Source organism: Dipodomys spectabilis, unplaced genomic scaffold, assembly GCF_019054845.1.
Source record: "Dipodomys spectabilis isolate Male_0828 unplaced genomic scaffold, ASM1905484v1 ptg000281l, whole genome shotgun sequence".
NCBI lineage: Eukaryota > Metazoa > Chordata > Mammalia > Rodentia > Heteromyidae > Dipodomys > Dipodomys spectabilis.
In genome coordinates this window covers 326,157-344,355 of record NW_024870958.1, presented here as the reverse complement: position 1 = coordinate 344,355, position 18,199 = coordinate 326,157, and the positions used below count along the sequence as shown (strand labels likewise).

At 36.9% G+C, this 18,199-nt stretch overlaps 1 protein-coding gene across 1 annotated transcript in view; it reads right to left on the bottom strand.

Annotated features, from left to right (window-relative positions):
• LOC122126503 (vomeronasal type-2 receptor 116-like) overlaps positions 1-18,199 on the bottom strand; it is a 60,357-nt gene that overhangs the window by 21,741 nt on the left and 20,417 nt on the right. The window contains exon 3 of the mRNA XM_042701054.1: positions 4,154-4,317. Within this exon, the coding sequence (XP_042556988.1) occupies positions 4,154-4,317 (164 nt within the window). The remainder of the gene's footprint in view (positions 1-4,153; positions 4,318-18,199) is intronic.

Here is an 18,199-nt window from a genome sequence, read left to right as displayed (position 1 = left end):
TGCCAATGAATATGTTAAAGCATTATCCCAACTATGATGGAATGCAAATATAGTCTTTTATGCTTGTCTATGGGTTTAAGGACATGAAGGGAATTTGTCATGCATAAGATTAAGAAACTTAAGAGAGAGCTTGCTTATTCCCCATTATCACATGCACCACAGCAAACACTAATGTTGCCCGTTAAACATAGAATAGTCTTTCATGAGACACCAAATATTATCTTGCTTTTTATCTTCGAGTAACTAGCTCCACTGTGTGAAAAATCTTGTGTTTTCGGTCACCCAGTTTATCTTATGTGGTTATAAGGCAGGCTGGACTAAGTAATACATCTTCAATAGTTATTTAAGGAAGATTCTATATTAAGTTTCTCTAACTAACAGACCTGACATATTGAACAGCTCTTCCTGCAATATCAGCCAGAAGACAGCTCAAATACCAGGTGAAGGAATTTTATTCTTATTTATGTAATAAAACCAAGGGGATGAATCTAACTGCAAGCACATCATAATGGAGAAAGAAATGTCCAACATGAAGAGTAATGAAAGAATTGTAAGCTTTACATTGAAATCCAAAGATTCAAAGCCACCATTGTAAAATGCAGTAATCTCTATTGCCTTCTCAATATTGTTAGGTTGAGATTCTAGAAAGACTACAGAGGAATAAAGAGAATCAACACTTTGCTCTCTCTCTCTCTCTGTTATGTCTGTGCAATGGTGTGAGTATGTGTACACACACATTCTAAAGAAATAATATTGAATCAATACATGTTGTTTAAAAAGGAAATAATGGAGTCAAGAAAGAAATAAAAATGTGAGGTTTAACTTGTTTAACACATGGTATACACATACTTGAAATTTCAATTTTAGAAGCCTATCATGTTAATGATGTCTTCTAAACAGAAACAAATAGTAAGCTTGAATAAAGTCTAATTGAACATATGCATATGTAGGAGGAACCTGAAAGTAAGAATGAAGACATGTGGAAAATGATTGGTCAAAAGCTGACAACACTATTTTGAAAAAGCAAATATTAGTGTATTGAGGATTTAAATTTCCTAATGTAGACAATGATAGAAATATGAGATATCTAGAGATGAAAGCTTAATCAAATGTTTAACCACAACACATACTCGTGTACAGAAGCTATAAATGGAACTCATAACACATAAGTATTCCTCTGTTTTCCTAATGGCTGACTCCTCATTAAAATCCATAGAATCCTGGAGAGCACGGCAGACAATCTTTAAAATATTAGGGACAAAAATGGATAAATTGTGTACTAAGATTACTGTTGCCAGCAAAGATATCCATTAGAAGTGAAGGATAAAAGGGTAAAGATATTCCCAGACAAGTACAATTAAAAGAATATACTCCCACACACCTGTTCCACAAAAAAAAAGTAAACAAAGTATTCTATTTGTCATCCAAATTTAATGCCCATGTAACATGACCACTTTGTGAGAAAATCAGAATGGGTTAGACAGCTGTTTGAAGAAGTTTTTAAATGGGAAATGTTTAATGTTTATGGAACCAATGTATACAAAAATAAACAGTTATTTTTACATAGTTAACAGAAAAGCATTCTGTCCAAAAGATTGAACCATTGATGAGTAATAAAAATATTCAAGAATGTATAAAACCTACTAGTCAAAGTGGCTATAAAACTAGTTGAAAATACTCTAAAATTGTAAATGTGCTAGCAAAATCACACACACAATTTTTATGCAGAGGGAAAAATTGTTAATATAATTATATCTTGTAATTACTGTAGAATATAAAATTGGATATCCAATATTACAAATGATAAGAGGAATATAATGCAGTTGCAGTTCCTGTTTGTCTTTAACATTTCATCTTAATATATTAAATGAAAGATTTAATTTAAAATTAAATTAAAAGATTTCATTATGACATTTCTGAACATTCATTTATGGACTTTGATCATAACCCTCTATTGCTTGTATGTTTATTTTCTCTTTTTATTTCATCCTCCTCATCCCAAATAGTTGTTATTCCAAAATAGCTTCCTGCCATCTATTTTCAGCCCAGTAATTACCAGAAAATATATAACAGCAAATGAAAGCTCATAATCCAGTAATCAAAAGACATTACTATTGAACTTCCTTCATAACCACTGAAGGAGAGAAAGAGTTGAAGAAGTTCAATTAACATAGAGAACAAATTACATAATAGCAATAAGGAGCTGTGACCTGTCAACAATGACTGCAAATGTAAATGCATGAAATTCTACCAGTAAGAGCTAAAATGGCTGAATGAATAAAAACTCAAGGCCAAAGGAAACGTTGATGCCAAGAAACTCACTTCACCATCAATGGCCCTCAGTGAGTATAAGAAAGGTCAGTAAATACAATTGAAATACAAAAGAAAGTAGGAGTGTCTATAACATATCCAATAGACTTTAATCAAAGCAATGAAGTGATATTTTGTAATGTAATGATGAAGATATCAAATTTACAAGATGAAGTAGCAATTCAAAATGTGTATTTACATACTATACAATCACTAAACTATGTTAAGCAGACTTTGATAGTCCTCAATATAATAATAGCTGAAGATTTTATGGATGGATCATTCAGACAAAATCAACAGGGAGGCAGCAGATCTAAATTTCACACTTGATCAGAAGATCCTCACATACACCAGCAGAACACCTCATTCAACTTCTGAGTAAAACTTCTCTCCAAGCAAACAATCATGGGTTGGGACACAAAGCCATCCAGATTTTTAAAATGTTGAAAGTATATTGAGCATATATACAAACACATATAGTAAGGATAGAAATTAACAAGGAAAATAAGCATATAACATGAAAATTACATGAATTATCCATTAACCAAAATTAAGTGGTAAAATAATAATTAAGATTATTCAATTAAATTAAATGATTAATGCATAATAAAGTGAATTGTTTTCAAGGCAAATTTCAAGAAATAAACTGTTCCTTGGAACAAATGAAAATGAAAACCATATGGGTATAGAAAAAGGGGAATAAAAGGAAAACATAACCTTTCCTATAAATCAAGAGAACAGATAATTAGCTGAAGCACCTGCACTGCATCTGAAGGAACTAGAAACAAAGTGTTTTTTTATTGTACTGTTTTCTGTTCTTCTTTTTCCTCTTTTTCCATTTTTTCCTTTCGCCTTTTCTTTGGTTTAATCCCCTCTTGTCCTGTTTGTTATTCCTCTACCCTCTGTTTTGCATATAAGCTTATCTAATTTGTGGAAGAGAATGGAAAAAAGAAAGGGTGAGACAAAAGGTGAAACAATTAAGCAATGATACACATTAGACAATATGGCAGAAACTATACCCCTTGTCAGGGAGAGTAGTCGGGATAGGAGAAACTGAAGGAGAATGAAGGAGGGAGTGACACTGTTCAAAAAGAAATATACTCACTAGCTTAATTATGTAACCCCTTTGTATATCTTCTTTACAATGTAATTTTTAAAAATTGAAAATAAAATAATGAAGATAAAAGAAAATTAAAAAAAAAACCTATGGCTATAGAAAATTTAGGAAATGGTAAAAACTTCCGCAAGTTAGTAAAAGGAATGAAATAATCAAGTAGAAACAGTGAGACAAAAGATGTGCCAATTTAACAGTAATACTTACTAGACACTGCTTTGGAAATGAATTTTACATCTTGGAGCGGAAGAGGAGTCAGGAGATTAAGAAGTGGGAGGAAACATGTGGAGGAGTAACATTGTTCGAAAAGAAATGTATTCTTTACCTGACTTTCATAACTATAACCTCTCTATAATCATCTTTATATTAAAATTAAATTCAAAATGAAAAGGAACTAGAGTGTGAAAACACAGTAGCAATAATCAATCAAGCAAAGAGGACGTTCTACAAATCAAAAGGTAGATAAAACTGAAGTAAATATCACGAAGAGCTTACCATCATAGAAAGAAGAATATACTTGGATGGAAACTAGATTTCTCTCTTACTTGTAGGCAGAAAACCGCTCAAAAGTAGATGCGAGATAAAATAATGAAACTGAGGTGTTTCTCTAGCAAAAGGATGGGATGTCAGGGTAGAGAAGACAGAGAGCATACATGTGTACACTTGGAGTTACCATTGCCCATCCTGAGAACAAATTAGTAAATGGAAATACAATGATGAGTTACTTACGGCTTGTTCTGTCCATCTCCAGAATCATCACTTTGACTGCGATCTGTTCCCAAAGTGTAGAGAGGGAAAAACCCAGCAATCATTACATCTCCATCCATGTGTGCTCGTTGCTTCATAGTAGAAAAGCAGCCAGTGCCAGCACAGGACCTGATAAGGAGGGGAAGCTGGAGAAGAACAATTGTGAACATCAAAAGGCTCATTTTTGATGCACCTGCCTAGGTGAAATTCTGGCTGTCAGGTATATATATTCATAAATCTTTTTATTGGTGTCTATGTGTCTTTTATTGACAGAGAGGTACACTCTAGCGCATCTTTCATTAAAGCCTCTGTGAATCCTCAGGAAGAATGGGTAAAACTTCCCTGGGGCTCTGCATCTGCGGCCCTGAATGCAGAGTAAAACATGAATTGAAAACATGTTTGCAGATTCTCCTTCTTCATCCTAAGTAATGTGATTTCCTCCAGGACCTCAGATAGTGATGCCCCAGGGATGAAGTTGTCTTTGATGTATTTGCTCTAATATCTGTGTCAAGGAAATATTTGCATCAAAGTTATTTGGGATGACGCAATCGGATTGCATCAGAATATGCCATTTCAGGTGCATGGTGAAATGGCCAAAAAAAAAAATATGCCAGTGAGATGTCAATGAAAGATATTATTGCATCATACCCTGATGGTAAATTCACACACCTATTATCTAAAACAGCTACAGAACATTGCTGGTTGATTCAAGCAGGTTACAATCCAGATTCAATATACAGAGGTCTCTACAAATGCATCCATTTACCATTGCATAAGGAAGCAACAATGTTCCTGATCTATTGATTGTTTACTTTGTTGTGCTAAAAGTTTTTAGTTTGATATAATCCCAGTTGGTATTTCTTGTTCTTATTTACTGAGCTATTTGGAGTATTAATCAGGAAGTTACTACTTAAAAAAATGTTCCATTTTTGTCCATATTGTAGTGCTTTATCTCAAGTTTTAGCTCTTAAACATCAGGGTGCTGAAAAACAAAGATCATTCACAATATTGGGCATCCTTGGTACTTGGACAAGGTGTCCAGGGAAGATGGCGGCAAGTGTGTGCCTAAAGAACCTCTGTGAAAGGCAGCACTTAATCAGCACATGGGCTGGCCTTGTGTGTACACATGTGGGGTCTATACACCCAGGGGCATGGCTGCCTGGCTCTCTCTCTCTCTCTCTCTCTCTCTCTCTCTCTCTCTGCAGACAGCAATTGCTTCCAGGACACTGAGTAAAGTCCTACAAAAGACAAATTCATCAAAAAAGGACACAATGGAATTATATGCTTCCATAAGACAGAATAATACTGTGCCACTCAGAAGGAAATGGAAAGATGTGGAAAAAATTATATTAAGTAAAGTAAGCCATACCAACAGAGACATAGGTTGCATGGTTTCCCTCCTTTTTTCTAACTAGAATATTCATATAAGTTAAACGTAAACACGCTGGATGTTAAAAGACAAAAAATACACTGGATGGAAAAAGACAAAAAAATACACAAAAACACATGATAAATTATACTGGACTCCAATCATTCACACTGTGAGACCCAAGGAGGATATTCTAAAGAGGGTCATGAATCCCAATAAGTGATTGCATATGAGCATATAAAATGATATTTATAGAAATGAACTCAAAGACTTGGAAATGAAGGTTTCGATATTTTGTTTATGTTTTCTTTGTCTTGTTTTTATTTTCTGTACATTTTGTCTTATATGTAAGTTTAACTCTTTTGGGGAGTGTAAAGGGGGAGCATAGAAATTGTAGGACAAAATGCAGCAGAGATAATCACTAGACACTATTTTGAAAATGATCTACAACTCGTGAGCAAGATTGGGATGGAAAAAATGGAGGAAGAAAGGGTAGGGTTGATGCTGTTCAAAAAGAAATGTATTCATTAATTGACTTACTTAACAGTAAGCCATCTGTTCATCACTTTTATCATAACAATAAAAGAATAATCTTGTAAGATGAAGTATGTATCCATTAAGTGTTTGTAAGAATTAAGGGGATATTGAATTGAATTATAATTGCAGATGGTCCACATAAACTAATGGCAAAAATAGGGCATTTCTGCTCAAAATGAATAGTACAACAAAGATTTTACCTGCTATTTGAGTGAAAGATAGAGTATCTCTATGCCCCTAGAATCATTGTATGTATGGTTTGTCTTCCCTAATGCCATTAGGATATCAAAGTACAACACATTGTCACTGTGACCTGGACAGGGTTAAGTCTTTTACAAGGTGTTCTAGAACTTGACTTCACAGCCCACCCTTTCTGTACACCTACCATAAGTTAGCTAACACCCAGCAAATACTGAACTATCTGTTCAAAAGGTGAGTGCCAATTGTAATACCATGGGACTCTTTATCTGCATGATGAACATAAGGAATAGGCTTGTGAAGTATGTGCTCAGAGAAGCATCCTTTTTGGCTGATGTCAGAACCACGTGTCCATAAACAGTGGTGGTGCTAGCTTAGGCTGGTCCTGTGAAGTGTGCTGTCCACAGATGTGGAAACTTTTCTGTGCCTCTCTTTCCTTATAAGTATAACATTCTCTGCATTTAGTTTCAGTTATATGAGGCAAAAAACAAAGAAGACATTTTTATGAAGAGGACACCAGATTCTATCTGGAAGAAATTTCCTAACCTAGATATATACAGAGCAAGGATAGCAGAGATCAGACTGAGAAGACTCTAGTCACACAGACATATCTGGGGTTGGTTGTCCATATGTATGGAGCACCTACAACATAAAAGCGTTATTTCTAGAAACTGAGCATAGTTTCCTAAGATGATCAGGAAACCCATGCTCTGCTGGGCTTCAGGAAATAGAGAATTCTCTTTAACACTAGAAATCCTGAAGAGTTCAGTAGGTGTGAAGTCCTCAAAGACTCATCTAGACAGAATGAAATTCTCAACTCCAGTTTGAACTTCATATCATAGGACCAACTCAGAAAGTAAGAGTGCTTTGGTTTCAAGGGAGGATAATTTTCTTCAGCATGTTGATGTGTGTGTGTGTGTGTGTGTGTGTGTGTGTGTGTGTGTGTGTGTGTGTATGTGTATGTGTGTGTATGTGTGTTGGACATGGGCAAGCACTAGAGGCCATAAGTGTTGTGATGTGCCCAAGAACCCTGAGGATTTGGTCTTTTTCTACAGGAAGAAGAAGACATAGAATGGTGGGTATTGTTTTCAGCTCTGGATGAGGCTGTAGCTTAAAGTTCAACTCTGTGACAAGTCATTCTCATGACAGAGAAAGGGCATCCTTTCAGAAAAGAATACAGCTACTAACAACATTTTGTCTCTGGCTTCCTCCCTAGAGTTTATCGTCACTACATACTTGCCTCCTCCTCTGTTTTCCCCCTACCATTAGTTCCGTCCCACCTCAACAACTACCACACACCCCTGCCGAAGTTGTAAAGTTCATTTTCAACATAATGTCTTGTACATCTCATTGTTACTATCGGTCAACTTGTATCCTTTTCTAAGCATTTTGTTTTTTCCCTTCTCCTCCCTGAATTAGAGAAGATACAGGCCAACGACAACAAATACAGTTAAAATAGGGGTTATACCATGAGGGGAGAACATACAAAGCAACAAAAAAATTACATGGCACATTATAAATACATTAGAAACTATAGTAAGAAAGAAAAAAGATATTTGTGTCCCTATCTTGGGGTTCATTTCACTTAATATCATCATATATGGTCATATGTACATAGCTTTTGGCCTTTACTGTTTGTCCTACATATGTACTAGATATTGCAAATAAGGTAAACCGTGGGAACTATGTTTCTTTGGGCCTGGCTTACTTCACTTAATATAATTTTTTCCAAGTCTTTCCATTTCCTAACAAATGGGGCAATGCAATTACTTCTGATAGAAGCATAAAATTCATATATATATATATATATATGAATATATATATATGAATATAACATTTTCTTGATACATTCATCTACTGAGAGGCATCTGGGTGTGTCCCATATCTTAACTATGGTAAATAATGCTGTGATAAACGTACTGTGCTGATAGCTTTAGTATTGCCTTGTCTGTGATCATTTGGGTAGATGCCCCATACTGTAATTTCTGGGTCATAGAGGAGCTCTATGTGGAGTCTTTTGAGGAACCTCCATACTACTTTCCAAAGTGGTTGAACAAGTTTTCACTCTCAAAACAATGCAGTAAAGTTCCCTTCTATCCACATCCACTCCAGCATCTGTTGTGATTAGATATTTTGATTATAGCCATTCTAACTGGGGCGGGGTATAATCTCAATGTTGTTTTGATTTACATTTCTTTTATGTCTAGAGAAATAAAGCATTTCTTCATGTGTCTATTGGCCATTCTAATTTCCTCTTCAGAGAAGTTTCTCTATAAGTCTTTAGCCCACTTATTTATTGGGCAGTTGTTTCTTTGAGGATTTGTTGTTGGGGGATTAAATTTTTTGGGTTCCAGGTATATTTCAGATATGAGACCCTTGTCTGTTGTATGGCTAGTGATGATCTTCTCCCAATCTGTGGGCTTTCTATTGATATTGCTAGCTATGCCTTTGCCATGCAGAAGCTCTGCAATTTTATGCAATCCTATTTGTCTAACCTTTCTTTGATTTGTTGTGTTTCTGGATTTCTATTAAGAAAATTCCAGCCTATGTCAATGAGATCTATCGTTTCTCCTATTTTGATCTGTAATGTTTTCTGGGTTTCTGCCTTGACTCCAAGGTCTTTGATCCATTTGGAGTTGAGTCTTGTGCAGGGTGATATATAAGGATCTAGCTTTAGTTTTCTAAAATTGATTAACCAATTTTGCCAGCACCATTTACTGAAGAGGTATTTTTTAGCTCCTTTATGGAAAATTAGATGGCTATAGGTCTGTGGGTTCATTTCTGGGTTTTCAATTCTATTCCTTTTGTTGTGAGGTCTGTTCTTGTGCCAGTACCGAGATGTTTTTATTATTATGGCTTGGTAGTAGAGTTTGAAAATTGATACTGATATTCCTCCAACACTGTTCTTTCTATTATCATTTTTGCTATTTGGGGTCTTTTATTGTTCCATATGACTTTTTGGATTGCCTCTTCTATTTTCTTGAAGAACAAGCTTGGAATATTGATAGGTATGGCATTGAACTTGTAGATAGCCTTGGGAAGTATTGCCATTTTCACGATGTGGATCCTTCCAATCCAAGAACATTGGAGATTTTTCAACTTTCTAAGTTCTGTTTTGATTTCCTATTTCACTTTTTTTTCCCTCATAAACATCCCTCAGTTCTTTGATTAAGTTAATTCCTAGTTATTTTCTTTTTTGTTGGGCTATTATGAATGTAGTTGCTTTCCTGATTTCAGCCACACTTTTCTCAATGTTGGCATATAGAAAAGCCATTGATTTTTCAGAGTTAATTTTATACCCTGCTACTTTGCCAAAGTTTTGAATCAGCATGAGTAATTTGGGATTGGAGTCAATGAGATTCCTTAAATACAAGACCATGTCATCTGCCAAGAGGGAGAGTTTTATACCATCTTTCCCTATTTTGATCACTTTTATGTTTCCATCTCGTCTTATTGCTGTACATAGGCATCCTAATACTAAATTGAACAGAAGTGGAGAGAGTGGACATCCTTTCCTTGTTTGCGAGTTAAGAGGAAATGGCTTTAGTTTTTAACCATTAAGTATAATGCTGGCTGTAGATTTGTCATATGCAGCCTTTATTGTATTGAGAAGGTTCACTGGATTCATAGTTTTTCCAGAGCCTTCATCATAAAGTGGTGTTGGATCTTGTCAAATGCTTTCTCTGCATCTATTGAGGTAACCATGTGGTTCTTATTCTTCCTCTTGTTGATGTGATGAATTATATTAATTGATTTGCATATATTGAACCAGATTTGCATCCCTGAAATGAAACTTGTTTGATCTTGGTGTATGTTTTTTTGGAAGAATTGTTAAAGTCGATTGGCTAAAATTATGTAGAGGAGATTTGCATCAATGTAGATCAAAGAAATGGGTCTCTAGTTCTCTTTCTTTGATGAGTCCTTGCCTGGTTTTGGGATGAGGGTCATGATGGCTTCATAGAATGAGTGCAGTAGTCAACTTCCTCTTTCAATTTCATTGAAGAGTTGTAGGGGTATTGGTGTGAGCTCTGGTTTGAAGGCCTTGTAGAATTCTGTTGTAAATCCATCTGGTCCCGACTTTTCTTAGATGGGAGGTCTCTTATTGCTGCTTCTATTTCAATGCTTGATAGGGGCATGTTAAGTTGATTTAACTCAACTTGGTTTAGTTTCGGCATGAAGATATTTGCTAGAAAAACTTCCATTTTTGCCAGGTTCTCAAACTTATTAGCATAAAGCTTTAAGAAGTATTCCCTTATAATGTTCTGAATTTTGGTTGTTTCTGTGGTGATATTTACATTCTCATCTCTGAGTTTGTTTATTTGGGTGTGTTCTCTTCTTTTTCTGATAAGATTTGCTAAGGGTCTGTCCACTTTGTTAATTTTTTTTAAAGAACCAACTCTTTGTTTTGTTGATTCTTTTTATGGTGTTTTGGGATTCTAATTCATTTAATTTTGATTTAATTTTAATTATAATTATTTCTTACCATCTACTGGATTGAGGTTTATCTTGCTGCTCTTTTTCAAGGAGGTTCAGATGTCTTATTAAATTGTTGGTTTCAGATCTTTGTAATTTATTGATGTAGGAACTCAAATCTATAAACTTGCCTCTGAGTACTGCATTTGCTGTGTCCCAGAGGAGGTGACAATTTGTGTGTTCATTTTTGTTGAATGTCATGAACATTTGAATTTCTGTTCTAATCTCTCCCATGACCCATTGGTGATTCAACAATGTGTTGTTCAGCCGCCATGTGCTACAATACTTTCTTTGGCGGCTTTTGGTGTTAAGTTCTAATTTTATTCCCTTGGATGCCATTTCCTAGCCTTTACTGTGGTCTTCTTGGTTTTCTATGTTTAGAACATCTTTAAGTATCTTTTGTAGGCCTGGTTTGGTGGAAATATATTGTTTCAATTTTTCTTTGCTATGGATGCTTTTCATTTGATCTTTGGTTATGAAGGAGAGTTTAGCTGTGTACAGAATTCTTGGTTGACAGTTGTTTGTCTTTAAGGCATGGCATACATCCTTCCAGGCTCTTCTTGCTTGAATCATTTCTGCTGAGAAATCTGAGGTGATTCTAATGGGTTTTCCTCTATAGGTAATTGATCTTTTCTCTTTGAGAGCTTTAAGGATCCTTTACTTGTTCTGAATTGATGCTGTGCAGATTATAATGTGACGGTGGGATGTCCTGTTCTGGTCTGGTCTATTTGGGGTTCTAAAAGCTTCTTGAATCTGAATAGGCATATCTTTTTGCATGTTTGGGAAGTTCTCTGTTAGGATTCTGTTAAATAAATTTCCTAGACCATTAACTTCTGTCTCTAGGTGCTCCTCCACACCCATTATCCTGAGATTAGCCCTTCTGATAGTGTCTTCCAAATATTGAATAGCTCTATCATATTTCTTGAATTTGTCTTGGATAGTTGTATGTTCTTTCTCTATAATATCTAGGCTGTGTTCAATCCCCGAGATTGGATCTTCTGCATGGTCTAACCTACTGTCAGTCTCTCTATGTTGTTTTTAATTTCTTTTCCTTCTACTTGGTCGGCTTTGATGGCTTCAAGTTCTTTGTTGGAGCTTTGTTTTAGATCTTTCTGAACTTTACTTCCTTAATTTGGTGTTCCGTGTTTATTCTCAAATCACTTAGTTGATTGCTTATGTTTTCCTTGGACTGCCGTTCCTTCTGTCGGGCTCCATTCAGCATTTCCTTTATGGTCTTCCTGAATTCTATCTGCTGTCTGTTTATGGATTCCATGAATACCTTTATGGTTCTTTGTCTATTCTCATCCCACTCTTACAATTCCAGCAATACTCTTTGATTAGCTTCCTCATGTTTTACACAACTCCTGTAAGGCTCTATGACTGTTCTCAGCCTGCTCACGTGATTCTTGTATTTCTCTTTGACTGTTCTCAACCTGCTTACATAACTCCTGTATTTATATTTAAGTAGCTTCTTAATGCTAAACAAGATTCCTGTATTAATTTTTGGTTTGCCTCCTCTTGCTCCCTATGCAAAATTTCAATAATTTCAATCACCATGTTTACCAGTAGTATTTGTAGAGCTTTCGGGGAACTTTTCGCTGGATTATTCATTAACTATTCTGTCACCTGATTATCATGAGTGGGAGTTCAGATACCTGGACTTGCCATTTTTCTTGTGTTTTTCTGGCTTGTTCTGCCCATTTTGTATGAAAGTAATACCAATTTTGTGCTAGAGCACTATTTTAAGGCAACCATCAACCAGAGTCCTATAGTTGCACAATCAAAATGGCTGAAGATACAATCTAGTTCAATAGACACAATCTATTCAACATCAAACAACCATTGATTAATGGGTTAAGAACAGCAAAGAAGGATTTGGCAAACCAGAAATTATTAGCTTTAGGGGGAAATGTGGGGAAAAATAAGACTAGAGGCATGTGGAGAGGTAAAATGAGAGGAAATTTAACCAAGTCCTAATCTTTGAGAGGGAAATGAATTGGACAGAATGATAGGAGAGAAATTAAAAAAACAAAAAAAAATGGAAACACAAAAATTTAAGTTTAAGAAGTGAAACACTTAAAATTACATAAGTTTAAAGAAATTATATTGAGAAGAAAATGATAGGAGGAGAGGAGAGGAGGGATAGAAAAGAAACATAAATTTGTGGAAGCAAGGAAAAAAAACAAATCGTTTAAATAAGGATACAGGTGGACACATTGCAATAATTAGATGTACAAGTTGTTATGTCGAAAAACGAACTTTACAACTTTGGGGGGGGAGTTGGTGGGGGGAAGGGAGGGATGGCAAGGGATGAGAAAGGGTAACAAAGGAGGAAGCTACAATGCTTGATAAGAAATGTACTCATTATTTTGCCCATGTAATTGTAAACCCTTTGTTCAGTATTTTCACAACAAAAATATATTTAAAATTAGTTACTTGAAAATTATGTAGTTATAAAGAAGTAATACTGCTATTAAAGAAATTAAGCCTAAGAGGTTGTTGAGTAATTTCTGGATGACGTATGTACACAATAGGGAATAAGGTCTAATAATTGACAACAGGTATATATCTGGGCATGAGCAGAGCAACAATTAAGTGATGAAAAAAAGAAAGAGAAAAAATGTAAACAACAAAAAAGGACCAAAAGATCAAAAGAGTTTAAACACACACACACACACATACACACACACACACACACACACACACACACACACACACACACCAAAAATAAAAATTATGATAATAAAAAGAGTAACAGAAAACACTTAAAAATAAAAATTTTAAGGGCTGGGAAGGTTGCTCAGTGGTAGAGCGCTTGCCTTGCATGCCTGAGGCCCTGAGTTCTATTCCTAAGCACCACATAAGCAAAAAGAAAAAAGCCGGAAGTGGCGCTGTGGCTCAAGTGGTAGAGTGCTAGCCTTGAGCTGAAGAGCTGAGGGACAGCGCCCAGGCCCAGAGTTCAGGCCCCATGACCGGACCCAAAAAAAAAAAAATTTTAAAAGGTTCAAAAAAGTTCTTTGCTTTTTTTTTGATTTTTGTTTTGGAGGGGGGGAATGGGAAGACCCTGTATCTCCCCTGTGTTTGTAACCATTCTGGAGTTTCTGGTATGTTTGTGGTGTTTGGTTTTCTTATGGCCTGATTGGTTTCTTAAGTCATTTTGTTTGGGCAGGCAGAAAATGCTCTGTGTTAGGCAGGATTTTCTGATCCTCTTTCCAGGCTAGTTTAGTGGGAGGGAGATCTTCTTTGAGTATCACAAAAGAGGGAGTTGGCTGTTTCCTTTAGTTTGGAGATGCTGTGATGAGGCTAGGTTCTGGGTAGGGTTGAGGCCTTTCAGTATACAGTAGCTTTTCCCTGAGGGGCTAGCTCCTGAGACACTCACAGATCCCAGCTTGGAGCCATTCTCAGGGTTTATGTTTACTGAATTTCAATTGTTTGTCTAGGCTGCTCCAGGGAGGGACAGACTTTGGCTCTGTTTACCCGGTGAAGAAAGTCACTCTTCTTAGGGCAGAGCTATCTCTAGAGGCCTGGGCTGGGTGACTTTCCCCTGGGTGGAACTGAGCTGGCAGGTAACTTCTAGTTCCTATGACCTGCAAAATGACTCTTTTGCTTTCTTTCAAGGCCTGAGTTTGAGCTAGCTACTCAGCCGGGCCTTTGTCAGTCACAAAAATGGAGATCTCCAGTGGGGAGGGGGGGGCAAGGGCTGACCTTCCCACCTCTGCTCCCTGATAAGGCGTGAGGATGTCAGGGTTCAACTCAAGCCAGAGTCTTGATTCCTGGGTCATCACTGGTCTGTGATCTGCAGGATGAAGATATATGCTCCTTCTCAATTCTTCCTGGTGGTGAGTAGAATCACCTAGTCTTCTGTGTCAGGCACCTTTGTCCTGGAGTCTCTCTGTTGTAGGTATGGAGGCTACAGCTACCACTGCCTCTGCATCTGCTGCAGCCACGGCTACTGGTAAGTGTTCAGATCTGTCTCCTTGCCTAGATTTTCCCTCTCTGGCCAAACTCTCTGTACTGTTATGGAACACTTGGTGTGATTCTCTACCCTAGGACTGTTCACTGTCACACTAAAACTGCTCTCTATGAGAGAGCTTGTTTGCCCTTCAGCTTTTCCTCCGCCATCTTCCTCCAAAAAAACCCTTAACAATATTATGACATGATATTGTGACATCACATTGACATTGTGATATCACTGTGCCATTCTGTTTTCACAATCCTTTTTGGAAATCACATGTTAGAAAATTCATGGGTTTTAGGACTTCTAGCTCCTTCCTTGAACATTTAAACTCATTGTGAACTAGTAGCAATAGAAATCAGACATGTGATTATAATATTACAAACTAGTAGTGACATCACTATTCCATAGGTGACCTCATTACCACCGTGATATCACTAACCTCTTGCGTCATCACATTGCCATTCAGACATTTCAATCGTTTATGACCTCTTAGCACCTTTGAAAAAGCATATGGCCTTTGTGACATCAAAATTCAATTCTTTTTTTTTTGTTTACCCTTCACCTCCATTCCCAGCCTCCCCCTCCCCCCCCACCCAATCCTTCCCCCCCTCCCCCCCACCGACATTGTAAAGCTCGTTTTTGTCATGACAATTTGTACTTCTCATTCTGGCAACAGGTCCACCTAAATCCTTAAATGACTTCTTTTTCCCCATCTCTTCCACAAGTTATAATGACATCAAATATAGTGAAAGTGGGGGTTATACTGTGGGGGAGGGACATACAAAGCAACAAAGAAATAATCTTAGAAATGCGTTAGAAACACAGGCATGAAAGAAAAAAAACATTAAAATACATATTTAAGGGATCGTTTTCCTAACATCACATTATCTGACCTTTTCCGCTTGACTCATACATATACAAGATATTGCAAATAAGGGAAACCTTGGGACCTGTGTTTCTTTGGGCCTGGCTTAATTCAATTAATATAACTTTTTCCAAATTTTTCCATTTCCTAACAAATGGGACAATGTCATTCTTTCTGATGGAGGCATAGAATTCCATTGTGTATATATACCACATTTTCTTGATCCATTCATCTACTGAAGGGCATCTGGGTTGGTTCCATATCTTAGCTATGTTGGGAGAAGATCTTTACTAGCCATATAAAGGACAAGGGTCTCATATCTAAAATATACTTGGAACTCAAAAAATTAAATCCCCCAACAACAAATCCTCAAAGAAACAACTGCCCAATAAATAAGTGGGCTAAAGACTTAAAGAGAAACTTCTCTGAATAAGAAAGAAGGATGGCCAATAGACAAATGAAGAAATGCTCAACATCCCTAGCCATAAAAGTAATGCAAACCAAAACAACTTTGAGAAACCACCTCACTCCAGTTACAATGGCAAAAATCAAGAACTCCTAACAACAACAGATGCTGGAGGGGATTTGGACAGAAGGGAACCTAACTTCATTGTCGGTGGGAATGTAAACTTTTTCAACCACTTTGGAAAGCAGTATGGAGGTTCCTCAAAAGACTTCACATAGAGCTCCCCTATGACCCAGCAATCCCACTTTTGGGCATTTACTCAAATGTTTACAAACAAGACCACACTAAAGCTACCAGCACAACTATGTTTATTGCAGCATTATTTACCATAGCTAAGATATGGAACAAAATTCAGTTCTTTACTCATATAATCATTATGGTCTAACAATTGAGATCAGCTACACCATTGTTATATTACAAACCCTTGGAGGCAGAATCACCAGTGTGACATCATTAACCGGTTCTTTCCTCATAACTTTGTCATGATGCCCTTGTGATACATAGGCCCTTTGTGATCTCATAATGTTTTTGACTTCATATTTCTAGTATGACATGTGATATTAGAAATACACTCTGATATCTTGAAAATTGTGTCATCACTGTCAGATATCATGAGCATTTTGTCACATTGTGACATCACATACCTGTTGGGAGTTCATCACGTTTGGGCCAATGTATGACTTTGTAGATCTCACAATCCCATTCTGAATTCATATTCTCATTCGGGAGTTAATGAAAATTGAAGTCAAGTATGCCATTGTGACATCATCAATCCACTGGGATATCATAAATCTATTGTGACCTCATCACCATTATGGCATCACCAACTAATTATGACATCAAAATATTATTATGACTTAATATTGTGATATCATATTGCCATTGCAATATCACCTTCTCATTGGGTTTTGCAAACCTATTATGACCTCAACATTTTAAAAAATTCGTGGCCTTTGAGACCATTAACGTGACCTTGTATACTTATGACGTATAAAACAAGACAATCCAATGAGACACATTGAAGAAAACATTATTTACACTAGAAATGGGCCTGCATTTACCTTGTCCTGGGCTGTACACTCAGTGACAAGCCAGCACCAACCACCAAATCCCAGATCTCCAATGGGCAGCCGCACACATAGTTTGGTCTGCAAACCACCACCCCCCCACACACCCAAATTGTCTCCAAAGCTCCAAACTTCAATAGTTAAGGCTTTCTCCTTTTTCCTTACACAATCCTCTTTAGAGACCTTTCGTAATTTACATTTTTTCCTTCCATCACTTACTTCTTCTCTTTAGGCCTCTCCATTATCCATAGGCCTACACTTCTCTGGCCTGGTGGCCTATTGGCATCTTTCCCTTCCTGCTCTCCCTCAAATTCTTCTCCCAGATTTTTCACCTCTTGCTACCTCATCACTTCCTTTCTTCCAGATCTTCCCTTGATTTTCTTCAATTCCAATGCTCTGACCATGCAGCCTATATATAGGTTGAACCCCTTCATCATTCTAGTGGGTCTCCTGCCTAACAGTTTTCAACCATCACTTCACAAACTGCTTGTCCCCCAATCACTTCTTCACAGCTCATCATGTGAGGATGACATCCTACCCCCTCCAGCAGCATGCCCTGACCCTTTGGTGGCATGCCCCGTGCACTCCAAGGGCCAGGACATGGGGCAACATTGATTTCTGGGCCATGCTGAGTATTATGGCCCAGTTGTTTTATACATCCCCCACAGGTTTTCATGTGCAATCAAATCCTTGATTTCTTCTTACCAAATGCTAAAAATTCCCTTCTCTCCACCTAATGAACAGGCTTAAAATGTAAATTTAGTAGAAAACAGAGAAATTATAGAAACACACGTGTTAGCACGAATTAACACTTAGAAAGTCTTATCCTTAAAGGGATCTGCTGAGTGTCTCTGAACAATCCATCTTGCAGCCTTCTTTGTATCTTGGTCCACTGTCTGTTTCACTTGAGACTGATGGATTCAATGCTGTTCTCGAGCTAATTTAATAGGCGACAGTGAAGTTAGACCCACCAAGTAAGGTCCTTGTCACTTTGGTTCCAATTCAGGAGCATGATGCATTTTTACCCACACCAGGTGTCCAAGCAAGAAAGAGTGGGTGGAGTTATTTTTTTTCTTTTTTAAAGTCAACTTCTTA